Source organism: Leptinotarsa decemlineata, unplaced genomic scaffold, assembly GCF_025532065.1.
Source record: "Leptinotarsa decemlineata unplaced genomic scaffold, Ldec_3_MD MMD2_tig00003798_RagTag_RagTag, whole genome shotgun sequence".
NCBI classification, from domain to species: domain Eukaryota; kingdom Metazoa; phylum Arthropoda; class Insecta; order Coleoptera; family Chrysomelidae; genus Leptinotarsa; species Leptinotarsa decemlineata.
This window is the reverse complement of record NW_027412596.1, coordinates 1,573,465-1,594,340: the sequence shown is the minus strand read 5'-3', so window position 1 is coordinate 1,594,340 and position 20,876 is coordinate 1,573,465. Positions and strand designations below refer to the sequence as shown.

Sequence of the window (20,876 nt, the reverse complement as noted above, 5' to 3'; positions counted from 1 at the left end):
TGAATGCTGATGACATAAGTAAATATCAGAGATATCAGTTAATAGAAATGTAAATGGAACGTAAACGAAACAAGTCAATAAGTGATAGGAATTGAAAAGGAAATATTTTCAGAAGAGATAATTTTTCATGATAGGAATGTTTCCACACTCTTAATGTAGTTTCACTTTTCTCAAAAATTTTCTAATAAAGATGTGGATGCTTAGACTAGATATATCTATAAATTATAATTTATAGATATATCTGATTTATGAGGTAGTTTTTCTTCCTTATTCAGAGGAATCGATCAAATTACGGATATGCAGTTGGTTAGTACCTCGTCCACTAAATGGAGTGACATTTTGTGATGTTCGTTCGCTCCAACTTCGGAAGAGGAATGAAATACTCTGAAAGAATTCCGATTTTCAATTGTGGAATATCATTGACCTTAGGTAGATGATGGTAACTATCTTGCACTGATGAGTGGCTAATAAGCCCGAAACCGGTCTGCAAGTGTGCCCGTTCCATAATTGAAGGTCGACTCTTTCAGTTGTATTGTCAGTTGCATATGCAGGAAATTTTCTGTGAAGATTCCTGCACTGACGCCTGTCGGATATGATCCAACGCCCTTCGTGGTATTAGTCAGGGGCGTAGTTGTTTTCTGATAGGCGACAGTCCATTAAACCTACTGTGTAGGTATATAGAGACTGGCTTGAACGTTTGAAGTTCCATTTGCTTTAGATTTATGAATTATTTCTTTTAGCATCTTGATTCTTTAGCATGTTGATTTATTTCAATATGTTCATTCTTTTTTGATAATGCGACAAAGTTTTGACAAGAACATGTGATATAACAATATCCCAACCACCATTTTTATGACCACCTAGTTTGCCAGATCTGTCTGTACTCGACTTTTTTATTTGTGAACTATAGAAGATCAAGTTGATAATACCTCTTCCGTATAAATTGAAATGGTATATAGGAATGTAGGGTTTCACGGCTCCAAACGTGGCAGTCATCTTCAGTGGCGTGGTCGAAGTACTCTTCCTGACGTGTCAACCGAATCTTTCAGTTGACACGTCAAGAAGAGTACTTCGACCACGTCACTGAAGATGACTGCCGCAGTTGCAGTCGAAACGTTTGGAGATTATAACCAAAGAAGACCACGGACAAACCCGGAAACCAACTAAAACATTGGAAGTGTATATTTTTAGGAGAGATTAATTTTTGACAAGGAAAGTTTTTGGCATTCTAAATTGATTGCTTCCTTTCTTTCTTAGGAAGATTTCCAAATTTATGTAACAAGATGAAGAAATAGAAGGCCAAAAACATTTTTTTCCAAACCTCTTTCGTAGTTTGTTGAGGCCTGATCCCATACGAGCAGCCACACATTTTCTTTTGATGTGCTTTAAATGTACGGAATTCGAAGGACTTACTACTGATCAGTTTCTCAAATAGTTTTGTTTCTTTTTTTTTCAAGTAAAATAGGAATTCAACTTTTGAAAATTTGCTCAATTGATTTTTTTCGCGTTATGTTGATTACTTCCTGATTACTTCACCGCCAATCCTTCCATGCGTGAAATGTATTATTAAATGTATATGTATATTATATGTATATGTATATTAAATGTAATATGTATTATTAAATCGATTTCTTGATTATGTTCAACTAGGGATTTTGTTTATGAGAAATGCAATGAGAAGTGCAATGCAAATGCATTTTTTACAGTGAAAATCAATCGTCCGACTATTGGCTCGAACCACCGTTCCATATAGTGGCATGGTAAATTGAAAGAGTTGAACGAATCATCCTCAACAAACAGCTACCTCTCTTCTATCCCTCCTGTATGGAGGTATTTGATATGGTGGAAACTAAATTCGAATTTCTCGAAGTATTTTTAATGTTTCTAAAGTTTTTTTATGGTTTGAAATCTATTGATTCGTTTGATAACTAACAAGTTATAATTTTTCAACGGGTTTATTCTCGGATTATAATCAGCGCCTCTATGCTATACTATATTCAAAAGCATCACCTTAGGAAAAATACATATGGAAATAACGAGACGTAAACAAGTTTCCTTCAAGTTACTTCTATTCGAAGACGTTCTTTGTTGAAAGGTTATTTTCGCAGATGTATACATGCCATGTTGAAATGCTTTTCAAAGAATAAACGATGTTTGTTTACTTGACTTTATGGCGAACGATAAAATTTAAATATAAGTGTCCGGTATCAGTTTAGAAAGCGACATTCGATTAACAAAATCAACATACTAAACACGTAAATGTTTCAATTTTACGAAGGGTGTCATCAAAAATTAACGAGTTATCTTGGGATTCATTTGGTTGTTCCGTCAACTAGAAAAAAGTAACTGTCATTCATACCCCTGAAAAACCACGTAATTTTGAAGTTGCTTTTTCATTAAAAAACAGGGGTTTGTAGATCTAGATACACATATAAATATTTACTTTCATATGATCATCGTCAGAAATGATTACCATTACTATTTCTGGCAATTAAATATAATTGGAATATAACTGAGTGAATCAAGTAAAATCAGTTGCTTTCTGAAAATAACTGATTGGAAACTTGTGAAATTACCTTAATGTTGAATTATTTATTTCATTCCATATCCATAATTTATAAAAAAGTGACTACCATAATAATTACTGTTGGGAATTAACACCATGAGTAATAATTACTCCAACTAAAAATAGTTCTGAGTGACGTCAAAGGAGAATCAATTACATGGTAATTTACAGGCCTATTTAACAGTATTTCTGTCTAAATGCAGAAGGTCCCCTATCTATACTCGTGTTGTTGATACGAAAAACGAATTGAAACTATCAATATTGAATATACAGTTTTTCTACTGTATTTGGTATTTCGAAAAAACTGAAAAGTATAAGTCACTAACTTCTACGCAAAATCTGTTTTAAACAAACAACAGAAATTTCAAGTGAATTGGAATATGGAAAACATTCCTTCAAAATAAAATACAGATGGCAATATATTGTGTTCTCATATCGTCCCATTTTCACCTCATACACTATATTTTGTAATACTGATTCTAAACCCGATGATGATGTCGATTTTCCAAGCAATATTTTAAGTTTTACCACTCTGACCGATACTATCCAGGCAAACATTATTTGAAGTTTTCAGTTCAGTTCGAAAGAAATAATGATCGTATTTATCCTGTTGTGTTGATGAATATCGATCATATCAAGTGCGGAAAGATTTCAATAGCCTTGATCTCATTTCAACCCCTGTTGCTAAAGCACTTACATTTTCTTGAATCAGACTAAGTTATAATTTTAGGCACCTACTGCCCCCTATCGCCGATATTCTATGCGGTGTTTTTTCAATCTGTGGATTCTGCTAGCTGTACCATTAAGCTGGCAGAACCAAATCGAAATCTTTCCTTTTTTGGAAAAGTTGCCTCTCGTTTGAATGAAATATTTTGGTGATATCTCAGACACACGTGATAAACATTCTTTAATTATGGGCGAGAAAGAATTGTATGGAGAATTTGAGGCTTAATTTAGGTTCTTGTGAACGCACATCGACGACTTTCCATTTGTTGTTTGTTTCAAACCATTGGGTTCTGCTAGCTTTACCGTTAAGCTGTTAAAACTGAATCGAAATCTTCCACTTTTTGTAAATTTTAATTACGCAATAATTTTTTAATTACGCTATTGATCAAGTGGTGGCTCCTCCACTGAATTAAATATTTGTGTGGCTACATCAACACACGTGGTAGAGGCGGAAATATTTTTTTGGAATGACTTTATGAGTGTGGGAAAGACAGATATATATGAAAATAATTTTTTCCCATAGCCGCTTTTTCATGAGTTGTTTTATTATTAAATCAGAGGGTCCAATCAAAATCCTTTTTATTTTTGGAGATTTTGAAATTGCAATTTCAGGCTCCTTCAATATGCTATTGTTGCTCTTCGTTTGAATTGAATATTTGGGAGATAACCTCACACACGGTAGATATGAGAATAATTATTCGAAAATATTCTTCAAATGTGGTAGAGATAGAAATATTGAGAATTTCAGTCTCCTATTCCCATACATTCCCGACTTTTCATGTGTGTCTGAGATATTCACCCAAATATTTAATTTAAACGAAGAGTAAAAAATATTTATTTTCGTAATGAAGGCTTCTAAAATGATCTTGAAATTATTGCACTTCCAAATTTTCCAAAAAATATAAGGTCCATTTATTCAGTGATTCATCTAGAGTAGGCTGAGACACATGTTCAATTTATTTTTGAAGTTATACTGATAGTAATCCCAGGATTCATTAGGGATGGATGTAAGAGACTTTGTGTAAATAGAGCAGTAGAGTGTTCAGGTATAAGTAGTGAACTTGTATGTCCAGTAATCAAAACTGATAAATAAGAGTGAGCATATGAAGTTTCGCATTTTTTCGAGTACTATGCAAACTTGGCATTAATGTTAAATTTTCCATATGTAAATCGAATAAAATAATTCTGAATTCCATACATATGAGTAGGCTCAGTCTCAAGTAATGTATATGGTCTTTATACACTATAGAAGTATGATATCATGGACATCACCAGAGTTTCATATAATTCCAGGGTAGGATACTCCTATTGGGATATAGCTTCGATCCAACTTCGAGAATGATTCTAGATTTGCTGAAGTTTGGGCATATTTGCTCACGCTTTGACTTAGGATCAAAAGCATTGTAGAAGATTTTGATGAATTAATTTCGAGGTTATGCGCTGCAGAGATATTGAATAAGGATCCAAGATCTTTGTCGGTGTTACTGACGGCCTGAGTAATATTTTCAGCAGAAAGAGCGATATACACTATTTGAGTGTCGTCAGCGTAGTGGTGGATTGTACAGTTTTCCACTTTGGTGAAAAACTGCTACATACAATGAGAAGAAGTAGGGGTCAATAAGCCACTGGCTTAGCATAAGAAACAGAAGTTCCAATGATTACTGGCTGGATATGTGATGTAAGGTAGTCTTTAATGAGTTTGGCAGCATCCTCAGCATATCCAATGTGATAGCTTTGTCGGTCAGTAGTGTCGGTCATATTAACTGGTTGCTATCAGTTGATCTAATTAGATCGTGGTGGTTGTACTGTAGAATGTACTGTAGAATGTACGGAATCCAGACTGAACTTTCGTTACAATATTTTATTCTACAAAATAATCTGCAATTTGTTTTTTTCAGAATTCGTTCAAAGGCTTTGGATAATGTGGGTAACAAACTAATGGGGCGTGGTTCAGATAAGTCGGTGGGATTACTAGTTTTAGGTTTGTATATGATTAGGACATTTTCACATACCATGGAAAACCGGTTAGTGGGAAAATACATTTTATATGATCTAAAAGCTTTTTCTCAATATATTTTATCATTTAATTAGAAATATTATCCGATTCAATGAGGTTACTTGTGATATCATTCGAGTGGCGTCGTTGAACATGGATAGAAGTAACGGTTGAAAAACGAAACTAAGAGTTTTCTCTAAGACAGTTAAATTCGTTAGGAAGGAAAAGTTGACTAGAAGATTTATCCATATGACTGATATTAAAAAAATGTGAATAAAATTCTGATGTATTTTTCAATTCCTGAGGAGTTTCAAATCGTTTATTATTTCTTTAACTCTAGCCGTCGTATTGCGGTTATAGTATAATTTATGATATTTTTATAGAATTTGCAATTAATTAAAACTTTTATCTTTTTATATTTTCAATGCCTTATCTCTGATTCGTATGATTTCTGTATTATATGTTAACCAAGGTGCAGGTAGTTCTAACCACGCAGACAGGAGCATGAGTATCAAAGAGAGCTATTGCCTATATTATTGTTAATATAAGTCAACACATTTGATCGAATGTTTTACTATCGTCAAGTTCAGACCATGTTATGAGTTGAGTAACTCAAAGAATAGGTTAGTGCGCCTGTCAGGTTCCAGCAAGTTGCTAATTGACATCACCTATTGATATAAGTGTGTTACATGTTGGTGAGAGGTCACCAACTATATCATCTAGTTTTTACGATCAATTGTGCGTTTTTATGAAACTGACAAATCAAATGAAAACCATGTCCAGTAAAAAATTCATACGAATTTTACAGTACCGTATGTGTACATACGATAAAGTCTACTGATGATGAGATATTTAACATATCACTTTTAATATCAAGAAAGTTTATTTTCGAAAAACCAAAGTGAGAAAATTGTGAATACGCCAAAACAAAGAATGAAGGAGAAAATGAGAGTTGAGGCATTGAGAACCAAACATTAACCGTATTGAGGGCCCGAGGTGTTCAAGTACAGCTTAACATAAAAACCACCATCAAAATTAGAAAAACATGGTATTATCACCGCATATAAGTACACAGATTTAATTCACTCCCGGTCGGTCTCTTTGATGTTTCGAGTCGAGATTTTTTTTTGCTGGCATGTAGCGGGGCAGGAGGGTGTAGGCTAATAGCTGTTGTGCACTTACGAGGAGCTACCATTAAATGTCTCATATGATTGTGAACTGTTTAGGAATTGATAAAAAATAAGACAAGGTGGTAAAATAAACGTATATTTTATATAGTAAGATTATACAATTTAGGTCAAAAACTTATGCTAATCTATTCTAAAGGTTTCTCAGAATGATGAGTTTTTGATTGAAATGATTAAGAAATTCTGTCTCTAGATGAATGATACATTGTGAAAATTAATCTGGAGGCATATATAATCTTCCAAACTGTTTGGCTATACTGTATTAGTATATGCCTTGAAATTACTATATACATTTGTTTCATTCAGTGTGGCACTAGCCGCCGTGGCAAAATTTGTACATATTTCACATGCATGTTTTCTCAAACATTTTCTCAAAAGATATCCACAAACATATCCCAAGCTTCTGCCTTCTGGAGTGGCTAGAATTCTATAATCATATGTCTCTACTCTCAAAGGTTTATAGGGATTTTTTGGAACTTCCACAGGAATCTTCATTCTATTTATGTCTGCATCTGTAATGCTGTAAATAATAATCTCATTAGTATCTTCTAGACAGTTGGTTCCTTCTGCCTGTGTGAAATACTGAAGAGTGAATGTTTTTTTGAAAGCTCTGGTAATTTGAATATGAGTTGAGTTTCTGGAATATCCACAAGTATTTCTCTGTTGACCAAAATAATTTTCCACACGGTTCGGATTTATATTCCTTGTCAATATGTAGGAGTCTCCTTCACTATGTAGGTTTTCTCAAAGTTGCAGAAATGCCGAAATTGTTATCTGCCATCCTTCAATGAATCTCATTTGTCCAGCCATGTTTTTTATTTTTTTTTAATATTATAGTTAATTTGCTGAAAAATATTTTCATTTCTTTCAGAAAATATTTGTTTTAATGTTTCGAAAAAAGGTTTTTTGAAATGTTTGACATCGTCAAATCGTTTTGAATTCAAAATATCAAACACTGTATCCATTTTTTCAATGTATGTAGCCGTTCCTTTTGCTGCTGATGGTATCTGATTGAAACTGACATATGTATTTATCGCTGTAGCTAGCGAATGACTGAAAACTTGACTGGCTAACTCATTTTCATCTTTTGAAAGTTAGTTGGAAATAAATGAGAATCAGTAAGTTTGAGTGCTAGTCTATATTTCTTTTCCTTATCCAATTTGTAATGTTGTTCAAGATGACTTTTGTTCGTTGTATATTCATCAAATTTCGAAAAGTCTTCAAAAAATGGTTTCTGCTACTTTTCAGCAAATGAGGAGTATCAAAAAAGTAAAATATTTTTTTCTCATCAACAAAGAGATCTTTTCTTGCAAGTTTTTAAAAATTAGAACCTACATGAAATGATACCCCAAACTCCCAATCCAATTTTTGATAACTGCCTAACAGCTTCAATCACACTACTTTTCATATCCAGTATTGATGTGGATGAATTGGTAAAAAAAGTATGCAACAGGCTGTTTCCAGTTCGAATGTATGCCTTTTGCCATGACTACCAAGGCATATTCTGCTATGGAAGCAGTTTTCTTGTTGAATCATTCCTCAAAACCAACTATTCTATCCTTTCCTATATTGTATAATAAGTGTGACTTGATGCTCATTTCTTCGAAACAAATGTTGCAATCCTTATATAGATTACTGAAGTTATTGATTTTTAATCACTCCTCTATATATGGTCAATAATTATTTATTTTATGATTTTCGTTATATGTTCATTACTTCAATCTTACATAATAAATAAAAGAAAACATATCTTTTTTCGTCAATTGGAAATCGAAAAAAAAAATGAATGCCGACATCACCCTGCAAATTACAGCAACCTACAGCTCGACAGTTGCTCATTTTGAAACTAGACACACATTTTTTACAAATACAAAACCACCACTTATAACGACTCACTCTGTAATAATATTCCATGCCTCAATTTGACTCGCTTGGTAAACGCCTCAGATTCAGTCGGTTGCGCTGTAGTTCGGCCGCGCATAAAATTCGAGGTGGGGAATCTTGACCCAAATATGGCGGAGAGTGAACTTACTTGTGTTTACTTCTATACGGTGGTATCACCGAACTTATAATTTTTTATTCAATAAGATCGTCTTTCTTGATTTCATAGGTCAGCGCAGTAATACTGCTGATAGTTTTTCCTTCTCGATGAGTCAATGAAAATTATTCAGCACTCATTCCAGAAAAACATATTGCTAGTAGATGACGGAACTGCTTCCGCATTCTTTGGCACTACGATTCTATCATTATAATCCTGTTTTGACTATTTATTCGTATCAGTTGTGAATTATAATTTTGCATCGACCAAATTAATGCCATGAAGTATCGCTGAAATATCGCTGTTTCTTGCACATACTTAGAAAATATGATAATATTTCTAAGTCGCTTTTTGGAGCGCCCCGTATAACCATAAATTTCTTATGATGTACTGTTTGGAACCTGTTTGTGGTAATGAATATTACTGGAGTTTTTTCCCGACACCAAATCGTTATTTTTAACATCTCGACACGTGTTTCGATCACCAAGTGAGGAAGATAAAACTCAGTTTTATCTTCCTCTTGGTGGTGAAAAAAAGAACGTTTCCTACAAGTCATTTGAATATGTTTTTTTAATTTAATGTACTGATTTCAAAGAAATGGATGAATTTGGCAAATATTCAGAAAGTCAGTACAGCGTCTAGACTAAACGATCGTCTAAAAAAATGTTATTTATATTTCTTTGTATGACGCATAATTTCCTTTACAAGTTTTGTGACATACTCTAGAATTAGAAGCACGATATAGAATTAATTTGCTGGTGAAAAATAAAATATCATTGAATAAAACGTGTTTGGGATACAAAAAAATTTTGAAAAGTCACGAAAGAAGTATTTATTGATTCCAGCGATAATCTCGCGACTAAATACAAGGTTATTGAAAGGTTTGCTAATCATATGAGTATATCCTGAATAACACATATAATATTCTCTACTATAACATCTCATACGTTTTCAACAATGTAGCTACGAATATCTTGAGTAAATGCTTGTTTGAAAGTGGTTCCCTATTATAGATAACATCTATTTTTAAACCTTTTTATTTAGCCTGCCCTGCTTATTTGTGTCAAATTTTGTAAGCGAAGTAAGACAGATTGATCTGATATTTGGTTCACACATTAAGTTTTGATGACAATACAATTTGATAAATTCTGTATCATTGTAAATCCAAGATGGCCGCAGATACAAAATGGCGGATTACATATTTTTTTCACAACTACCTCAATATGGGTATCAAATGACAGGGCTTGACTAGTAGAATAGTACTACACTTTGAAAAAGATGCAAATTCAATATGAGTGCAGGGTGGCTAAAACTGATACGTCGTTAGCGTTAAAAGGTTTCATAAAAAAATATAATAATGATGTAGATAATGTACTAAAAACTAAAAAATAATTCGGAAGGTCCTAGGTAGCAGTTATCACATCACCCTCCTCAGCAATCTATGGTATTGATTAGACAAAAAAAATTATAAAATCCTTGAGCGTAGTATGTACATATTAACTCGGGTTACGCTACTCCCAATGATTTTATTATTTTTTATCTGATCAATACTGTACATTGCTGAGGGGAGTGGTGTGATGACTGTTACCTAAGACTTTCCGAATAATTTTTTAATTTTTAGTACATTATCTACATCATTATTATCTTCTTTTTTTTCAATGAAATCGTTCAACACAAAAATTTTTCCTTACTTATTTTTTTAATATCCTAAAGTCAGACCACTACTATCAAAAAAAGATATTGCCTTTATACATACGTATAATCTATTCGGCTTATATCAACATTTTCTAAGGATAACATCTGCTATTAAGTGATATGATGTTAGATTGTTAAAATTCGATTGCACGTTATTAACGCGAGGGGATAAAAATATATTCCCTAATGGCTGCCAGTCTGGTGAGTTCTTGAAGAAAACACTTAGGCGAACACGAAATCAAAACAAAAATAATAATTATTGCTGTATAATATGAAGGAAAGATCAGCAACATAAAAAAATGAGAATGCTTTGTCCTCTTATCAAAGCCATGTTCACCAAAGGTAGAAAACGTTTATCTTCTCTATTTACACATCACATCTCCTTATGATTCTAATTTGGTTTGTGAAACTCTTGTCGTACTGTAACTCTGGTGTAAGAGAAAAGTATTTTCATTGGGAAAATGTGACAAAGTTTCGGAGAAAAATCTGTTTACAATCTGTTTTTGCGTTAATCAGCTGTCGCCCCCATACGAACGACAGCTCTCAGAAGTTGAGAAACTTGTACGAGCTAAGGACTAACGAGGTCTTACCTTTTAACGTGTGATTCCTAACACGGAAGGGAAAAATATTAACTTCAGAATAAACTCTGCAAAAATGTGTAGATCATGTACAGAAATTCTTTTCAGATACAAAGTGAGAGAAAAAGCTCAGTTTCCCAAATTTTTTGTTTGAAGATGAAGAAGTAAAGCCAACACTTATTCCAACACACGGTATTCTAACATATTTGAAGTATATAAATATGTGTGATTTCAAAAGTATCCATAATGTCCTGGTTTTTTGAATGGCCTTGTTGCACAATTATCGTCTACATATTTTTGATTGTGTATATATAATATTCACTTCATTAGAAGATATATTGACGGGATTTCAAAATAATATTATATACAGGTTTATCCATAATGTATTCATTTGATGTGATATCAAGAAGATGAATATCCTGGATGTTTGCCATATTCTTCAGACCTCAAGTTGGGTTGTCCATAAATTATTTGCCTCCTGCGATGAATTGCGTCACACTAGCGTAAATCATGACGAGTTGTCTTTCTTCCTTTATTGCACCGTCTGCAGTCAAGGTCTCCGTTGTACATCCCTATTTTGTTCAGGTGCCCTCAAAACGGACAATGCCCAATGAGTAGCTCTGTAATTATTCTGGGGTAATCCTATCTTCAGTATTTTTTTGGACGTCTCCTTTATAAAGGTTACTCGGAGTGCGTTTCCAAGTATATATTTCCTTTATGCTTTTTATTGACTTATTTCCTAATTTGATCTCGTACCCGTTTTCAGTACCCACACTGATGTGTTATCCTCAATGTATGGAGCTAATGGTCCTTGTCTAGCCGTCTAGCTCACATATCAGTCTTTTTCATTGCCAGCGATTCCTGAGTGTCCAGGCACTCAGTAGAGAATCAGTCTATTCCGGTCTGTTTTGGCTACTATTTTTATTAGAAATTGATTGGATTTTGAAATGTGGTCTTATTATATTATTTGACTCACCTACAGAACAGCATAAAACATTGGTTTATATTTCTGTATTGGTAAATGTAAAAAACATTCATTAACTTTGTTGTATTGTCAGGGAGCTACAAAAAAGAATAGTCTCAGAATAGTGATTCATTCGAAGTTTCTATCCACTCAAATTATTGTAATCTTAACGTATCTTGAAAAAGTACGTTCTTAGAGTTGTAGAATATTAATAATGATAATTTTGTATAAACATTATCTTGGTAAGTACACATTAAAAAATGAAACTGTCTTTATATCGAATGAAACTTGTACTCTGAGTGAAAATAAAATTATATCCGTATTTTCAACTGAGTCTCACCTTTGGTATATATACCCTAGGGAACTAGGTCTGTAAGCAATATATATGCAAATATATTGAATTTCTTCAGAATATCAGAGATCGTTATTAGTATCTCCAAAACGACCCTTGCCTGATGTCTGTTTTACGATAAATATAATACAATTCATTCCACCTGCGTTTGGTTTGAACTTCAGATTTTGTGTAGAATGCATGATTAAGTTACGATTACAGAACAGAAGAAACAATAAGCATTCCTTTTTCGGATGTCCAATATGGAAACAGATAAATGTTAGGAAATGCCCATTTCTAAATGTGAGGGAAGGTTTATATCAATTCCGTGGAAGCCAAGTGCGCATGAAATAGGTATTTCACTTAGCTGGTGGAGATTCTAAAGTGGCTTTGGACATCCAAACCTCCCCAAAAAACTGACATAAGGAATTTCAAGAAACTAAATTTAGGAAATGAGCAAGTTGATGCTCGTCACAAAAAAAGATCGATTTTTCTGGCATAAAACCTTTTGTGGATTTTCGAAAAGCTATAGGAAAGAAAGGTCTCAACACAGAGCGAGGTGGCCAGAACTCCTGTACCAAGTTGGGACCTAATCAGGGACTACACTAAAACCGCAAAGATCCCTTTACCTCTGTGGCTAAGCAGAGGCAATTCCTGAGTCGAATTCAGGAGTCATAACAAAATGCGTTTCCCAAAAATGTTAACTATTTATTATTCGAAGACAATCTGGAAATTCGTTCTCGTACTTAACATTGATATTTAGATAGGAATGAGATTTGAAAACTGAAGTGTATCAAATTTATAATCGGGAAAATGTTTTAGCGGGTTGAAATATTATTTTCAGGTAGAATTTTCATCCTTTACTGTCAGAGGTAATTGGCGGTCCGCTAAAGGAGATGTAAACGCGGATTTATAAAAATACAATTCCATTAAAAAAAATTATTGTGAAAAAGCACTCAGAAAGGCAACTAAGAAAGGGTTGGCTTGCATTGACGTTAGATAGAAATATTCATTTCGGTGAAAATTTAAAAAATACACTTGCAAATGCCATGGTCGGTTAAAAATTATAATTAGGTACTATATAAAATTCACTTACTGTGAAATATGAAGTGCCCACAGTTTTTATGTATTAATATAAAATTTAAACCACAAAAACATTTCAATTAACAATATGTTGAAAATGTAAAATCAAAGAAATTGTAATGACCTACGTTTGTTCAGCTATGTCTCTACAGAATAAGCCATTCAAAAGGCAAGAGGCCTCCAATGAAACAATTATTTTTTAACTGATGTTAAAAAAATAACAACAAAAGTTACATGAATGAGTCTTCGTTTTTGTGGCCAACTTTCAACATTTTTCAATGTGGAAAATCGAAAAACGTTACTAGCGTTTTTGAAAAATCTGACTACATTAATGTATTCTCGTAGTTTTGAATTAGTTTATGGTGTAACTATGTAAAAATGCGATCGTTATTAAAAAATTTATAAATGAATAAAATTTGAAAAACAGGTCATTAAGTTATCCGATCAATTCAATTTTATGTACAATTCCATAATAGTAGGCACTAAATTCTCAGAAATATTGCATTAAAACAATACATTGGTGTCAGGGTTGTGATTCTATATATTTTATTTATTTTATCATTTTATCATTTTTCCTCATCAGTTCAGTATAACTGCAAGAGTCAGATTAAGGCAAAAACGTCAGTCATTTCTGAGAATTTAGTGCCCTCTATTATGGAATTATAGTACAGAACAATGAAAATTCTGACAACTAAACTGGATTTAGCCGGTTTTGGTTCATCACTGTCTGGAAAATTATATTATTGAATAGGTGTGAGATAATTAAAAAGCATATTTTTAAAATTGTATTGCCTCATAACTTTTTTAATGACGAATGATGTAGTTTTGGCATGAACCATTATTTCAAAATTACAAAAAAGCTAATAATTTACCTACTTCGAGTTGAAAAATGATAAAATCGAACAGTTCCTGTGCTTTTCTAAAATGTAGACGATGTTCTTAATAACGGTGATACATATAGGGCGTTCTTAATAACACCCTGTGTGTATCAATACATTCCGTTCTTCACGGCTCAAAATGATGAATTCGAACTGCTTGAATTTTATTTTTCACATAGCTTTACATCAGTTTTAGTGATACGCATTACTCGACACAAACAAATACGTGCAAATGATTGTACAGAAGTCCCTGGCGAGATCCTAAAATACGCGAAGTACCACAGATCCACTGCTGGTGAATCCAAATAACCATTCAAATCATTCGCAGGTCATTTACTTATCCAAATGACATTCTGTCAAAATGATATCAAAGTATTTCAAATGTCACCTAAATTATATTTTTCCTATTATTGTAGTTACTTTGATAACGGGGACCTATCATATCTACGTAATAGTATTTTGTTCCAATGTGTTGACCAGTCCAACTTATTACTTACTGTATTTTCTATTTTTCAACATTATTTTCATAATGATGATGTGGTCGATTTTATTAACAATGTTTATTGCAAACCCGCCAGTCCCAGAAGATTACCGTCTGACGGAAGAAGAAACGAATTATTATAATGAAAGTAGCGAAGAGGAAAAACCCACAGTTTTGCTATGGATTTATGACAGAAGGGACTTTTTTTTAGTAACCAGGACAGCTCACGGTTTCATCAGGTTCTGCAAAATATGTAATCAGATAAAGCCAGATCGAGCCCATCACTGTTCCAGCTGTGGTGTTTGTGTATTGAAAATGGACCACCACTGCCCGTGGCTAAAAAACTGTATAGGATTCTCGAATCAAAAAGTGTTTTTGTTGAGTTTATTTTACTGTACGGTGTATTGTATTTTCTTCATAGGTACAACCTTAGAACATTTTGTAAGTTACTGGGGAAATGTTGAGGCTACACGACTTCTCCCTCTCGTCGTTGGTTTCATTATAGCTGCTATTGTTGGTTCCATCATTGGTATATTTTTTGTTTATCACTTAAGTCAGTTGTGCAAAAATCAAACCACACTGGATGCACTGCAGCCGATCTATTTTTTGTACCGCCATGTAACTTTCGATCTCGGTGTATATGATAATATTTGTGATGTTTTAGGGGATAAATGGATACTGTGGTTAGTTCCTGTGTTTACTACTAAAGGGGACGGATGTACATTTAAAATACATAGGAAGTACGCACAAACTCGATCAGCGGGATCTTCAAGAGGATCCGTACGGTCAAATATATCACACACTCCCCAACCGAAGCCATCTAATACAACAAAACAAAATATTACCGAATCAAATGTCGTTGGGACCTCAAGAAACAATGAAATTATATCTAGACAATTATCAGACTTCACATTGTGAAGGAAAAAAAATGTATACTCTGACAGTATTCAATTATATCCGAAGTGGTATTAAATTGCAAAATGTTTTCTTTTCAAAGTTATTGGCTAATAACTAGTGGATGCACCAGTGGATGATCATGCACTAGTGAATGACAGATTCTGAATAATAGATGATTTTGTAAGATCCCATTTCTCCTTGTTGAAACCATACCAAATTCAATTGTCAATTTAAAGACACAAGGCTTCCACCGAGGTTTTCACAATTGAAGAGAACAAAATCCGGATTTTGTTTGAAGAAATGTAATTATTCAATCATCTGTTTTGGTGTATTTCTATGAAGGACACCTAGTGACTCGGTTTTTGAGGGTAGAATGTTATAATTTCTATATAAAATGATTTAAACAAGGAGGAACCTAGTCACTGAGAGGTCATTCATTGGTTCGTCGACGAAGTTTCGGAATTCTCAATTAAAATTCACATAATTGGAGAAGCCTTGTATGCGCTTTCCTTTTCCTTGTTTTCTTTCCTTAGATGTGATGAACTTAGTACCTACTTGACAGCATTTTGAATGTTGTATTAGGTATTATCAAATTCATTGGGTAACATATTTAATTCAGTGAATTACTACATGCCAAGACATACATTTTTCATATTTCAAAATAATACTGAAATCGGTTCAAGATCTATACTAGATCTTTGCAGTACTGTAATGAAAATAATGGTTGAAAAATTGCCAACGTTGAATAATCTTCAGTTTCCAGACTAACACCTGTTCCTGATGGTATCTGGAAAAACAGTCAATTCCAGTATTGGAACGAGTAAAAACTGTTGCAAGAGCAATAAAAAAGCAGGAGATTTTGATGCAAGAAATATTCAAAAAAAGAAATATGGTATTCTGAAACGTTTTCAGATCCGGGTACTTCAGATTAAGCATTATAACATTGAACAGGAAACACTTTATATAGTTTTGAAAAAAGGTAAAGAAAAACGAATATGCGATAGTCAAGTATGAATATTATCCATAATGTTCCACAACATTGGAATTGGACGGAAAACAAAAAAAAAGGTGACCAGATTTGGTATCCACAAGAGTCAAAACAGGATGGCGTTCCTAAGTAAATATTTATAATTCGAAAGCCTACCTAATTCTGATAATTTTTTGAGTTGTTAAATGATAAAGTTATTTTGGATATTCATTGGTTTGATTTCGGTCAATGAATATAATTCGTTAGTTATTAACCGGTGTATTCCGTTGAGTTTTAAATAATGCAACTTCATATTATTACAGGTAGGTCGGTGATCAGTAGGGTTGGCGTGAATGCTTCGCTCCTCACTAATAGACCGCTGTGTGAACCGGTGGTTCGAACCGCAAGACCGGACGATCGATTTTCACATGCCATCGTTCAACCCGTGCTAGGAATCACACGTTAAAATTCAAGAGCTCGTAACTTACCTCGCACAAGTTTAGGGGGCAACAGTTGGTTAACGAAAAAACATATTTTTTAAAACAGAATAGAAGTAGTGCCTAGGTGGGCGACAGCTGGTTGACAGAAAAATAGATTTTAGTAACAACAGATTGCCTCGAATGGTAATTCACTGGTGCATTCACCTCAGTTCTGGAAAAATAAGAGACTTAACATAAACAGCAAAATGGATGTACAACGTCACATTCACAAAGTACACTGACAGACATATTATGAACTAGCAAACCGTCCCGGCTCCGCGCCTCAGATGGAATATTCAAAAATTCTTTGTTACTGCACACAAACAACAAAAAATGAACCTACTTACAAAATTTCAGACTCCGAAAATTAGCGGTACGGAGAAACAGAGAAACAGTGATGAAAAGGTAATGGGGAATGTTCCTCAATTTGGGTTATTACAGCAAATGCAATTTTGAACAAAATAAAGTTGAGTTTAATTCATGAGTTTTTCAAATTAACTTCGAAAAGTATTCAAATTGATGTTTCAAATGTTGGGTTTTAATTTTTAAAGGGATTTGTTTCTAATTCAGATATTGGCAACATCGCCTATATCAAGTTGAAATAATTTATACGTACCTAGATATTCTACTTTAAAAGAGGATAATTATATTTATAAATCAACAATTAAGGCAAAATATAAATTATAGTTCAATACCAACTCCACAAGCCACCTTAACAACAGTTGTTGTTATTTATATAGAGGAAGATAGGTTAGGTGCACAAAATGTCATATGTCACAGAATGTCTCGGAACTCGGAACATAAGTAAACAGAACAGCACGCCTCTGAAACATGTCATCTTTGTTTGTCTCATACAGATAACAGATTCATTGTCCTTTATAAGCCATAACCTATGTTGCCAAATGGTGAAATAGAAACGAATCCCTTTAAATGCTGAAGAATGCATTATTTAATTCCTCTTTTTTAAGTATTTGAATTATTTTTTAAAGAAAAAGGTTGAAATGATAGGTTTAAAATGCGTTGTTTTAGAGCTCTTTTATGAAAACTACTTGATTTTCGTCAGGAGGAAAATTCCCCATTTTCATATGTAAACGCTTCCCCACAGAAGACGCCTCAGTTGGAATATTTGAAAATCATTTCCTAGTGCACACCTATATATTTTAGTTTCCTAGGACTTACCAGTACGGAGAAACAGAGATGAACGAGTGTTAGGTGACTTTCGCATTTATAAGTATAAATTATTGAATTTATCAAAGTGATACAAGAATTTTTGACAAGTTACCCGCCACTCACGAGTAACTTATTTTTTTCTGTTCCAAGATTTTCAAGTGAACCACTTTCAACAAAGTAGGTTGAAACCAAGATTGAAACTCATTTTCTACTGCAGCACTATAAAATTCATACATCGACGGCCCGAAAAACACAGATGTTTTTTGTTGGATCCGTCACCAGAAATAACATACCACCTTCTCTGATAGTTATAAAAACTTCGATATAACATATATCTCAAACTTTTGTAGGTGTACAAATTTAATATTCAATACCTATTTCTAGCCCCTCAGCAGGCCTAGGAAACTAAGGAATTACTTTTTGTTGGATTTATCAGCAGGGCTGACATATCGGAATATCTCATATAGCAATTTTAAATTACAACAATCTCTTCTAACGGCGTGGAAAACTCAGATATTTTCATCCTACCATAACCCCTTCAGTCGACCTGGTATCAATGAGTATATACCTGCATAGGTATAGAAAGATGGTAAGTGTACATAGGACTTTCAGGAAAAATTATTATCGAATTCGATATATTTCTCTTAGTGTACTTTGTGGATGAGGATACATTCACAGCACAGGATTTGGTTACGACGTTTCATTGCCACAAACTGTATTAGTGTATGAATAAGACAAAATGCAATTTCATCTAATTGGAGGTTTAAAACATAACCTCAAACTCAACTACTTTTACATCAAATGGAATCTCCCATTTTTCAAAATGTCATTTCTTCTGAAAACACCCAAATGTGAAATGAATGAAAACGATGTAATTCTAAAAAAACACTTAATTGATCTGAGTGGGTGTGTCATGGCTTTGTGATAATTTTAGAATCTTGGAAGTTATCTACCTTCTATTTCATTTGTAGTACCTATAAGTAACATATATACAGACTGAATATTCCGATACCAAACAAGACAGATATATTAATAACGGAGATACTTATCCTATGAATCATAAAGAATTATTCATTTCAGCTCATCATCCTATCTATGTTCAATTGCCGAAAAGAAACATTCATCGCAAAACCGGAAAATAGAACTTAAATAAATGAAATACGGAGTGAAACACCTGATTACTTATTAGCATAAACAACATTGATTTTGAATAATCATTACTATAAAACATTTACCATCAGACAAGATGCATGTTGGTCAATCACTAAGATACAGTAACTACACAAAATGTTTTTTATCTTGAAAGACATGGTTAGTATTTATGTATTATGAAATGTCATAGGTACAGACAAAATCATTTTCTTGGCAATTTTTACCTTGTCATATGTCGATCAATAAATATATGGTTCCGAATACATGGGAGTCAAAAAAATGCTTTTCAAGAAAAATTGGCATGGTTTCATGCCATCTATAAATGGTATATGTTCCATGTTAAAAGAATATGTATGGTTTAACGTGGGTTTTAAACACTCTGTATGACAACACATGTTTTTGGAATTACACAATGACCGTGTCTGCAACTGACAAAAAAACTATTTTTTAATAACTCCTTTGTTTTCCCAGTAGCTGACCAGCACGAAGAACTTGTAACATCATGTATAAAAACACTTAGGTATAGGTAAACAGAGCATGTAAAAAAATTTGAAAATAGATGATTATAATTTTTCAATATTCTCATACCTACTAGAAAAAATCTGTAAGTTAATCAAAATACTGTTTTTTATAATTCAATTCTAACAAGAATACATCCGTGAGCCTGGCAAAAGTTAAAATTATAACGTTTGTGTTCGTCCAAACCCTAGAATGCAGAAATATAACTTTAGCACAGAAATCGTAGCATATCGATTCATGGAAAAATATTCGGATTGTAACCATTAGGTCACGGAATAGAGAATGTTTTTGAACCCCTGGTAATCCCTTTGGTAGAGTTATTCACCGCGCCCTAATATAGGAAAATAGAACTTACTTTCTGAATATACCGTGTTGATAAAAAATAGGAAATTCAAGATAACACACGACACTAAATTTTTCATTTTCTAAACTGTTTTTGGTTGAAATTCTATACTATAACATCAACAACACCTTATACATTCCACGATACACACGCACGCACACTATCTATGCTGTCTTCGCATTAATTCTCTCTCTATAGGACAATAAAATGGCGATAATCAGCCAAAAGACAGTCACGAGCTGGTAGTTTACGTAATCTCCGACAGTCGGCTTTCGTGATGTCATGAACATGCGCGTTGTTGATCCAGCAGAAGAGCGTTGGCCGTGTCTATTTTACGGCGAACGTGTTATATTTTTATTCAGTAAAAACATTCCACAAAAACCCAATATGGATAACACTGTGGTATATTATCATCTGATCGATATTGTGAAATTTATCATTCTGATATGACACCTCACGAAAATATTGTGATATGGTGAATAATTTTGAATATTTAAATTTCAACTGGACTGGGTACTTATCTAGGACTATTTGCTAGCTGTATCTATACTGTAATTTCTGACAGAACAGTTTTTCTCTGGTTACATTATTCAGTTACAATTATTTTGACTGAAATACTGAGCTCTTATACTATCATTTGTTAAATCAGTATATACTTTAGATATTTACGTCGTGCGTTCGGGCTTCAGTTGTTTATTTTCTTATTCGGTCTAAGTTTGATCTCGATGCATTCCAATGATTTAACGAATCAGATAAAAGTTTGATAATTTCTATTGTTATCAAATCTATTATACAGTTACTGATTTTCATCATGATTCTTTGAAAG

General features: G+C 33.3%; 2 protein-coding genes across 2 annotated transcripts in view; one reads left to right on the top strand and one right to left on the bottom strand.

Moving 5' to 3' along the window:
- The window catches only part of Bsg (immunoglobulin domain-containing protein Bsg), a 78,782-nt gene extending 58,482 nt beyond the window's left edge, over nt 1-20,300 (bottom strand). Inside the window, exon 1 of the mRNA XM_023166212.2 lies at nt 20,063-20,300. Coding sequence (XP_023021980.1) covers nt 20,063-20,129 — 67 coding nt within the window. The 5' untranslated portion in view covers nt 20,130-20,300. The remainder of the gene's footprint in view (nt 1-20,062) is intronic.
- On the top strand, nt 14,053-15,504 carry LOC111510302 (palmitoyltransferase ZDHHC20-B). Its single transcript, XM_023166211.2, has one exon. It carries the CDS (start codon nt 14,404-14,406, stop codon nt 15,439-15,441), a length of 1,038 nt encoding a protein of 345 aa, XP_023021979.2. The 5' UTR covers nt 14,053-14,403; the 3' UTR covers nt 15,442-15,504.
- Nucleotides 20,301-20,876: the final 576 nt, after the last annotated feature.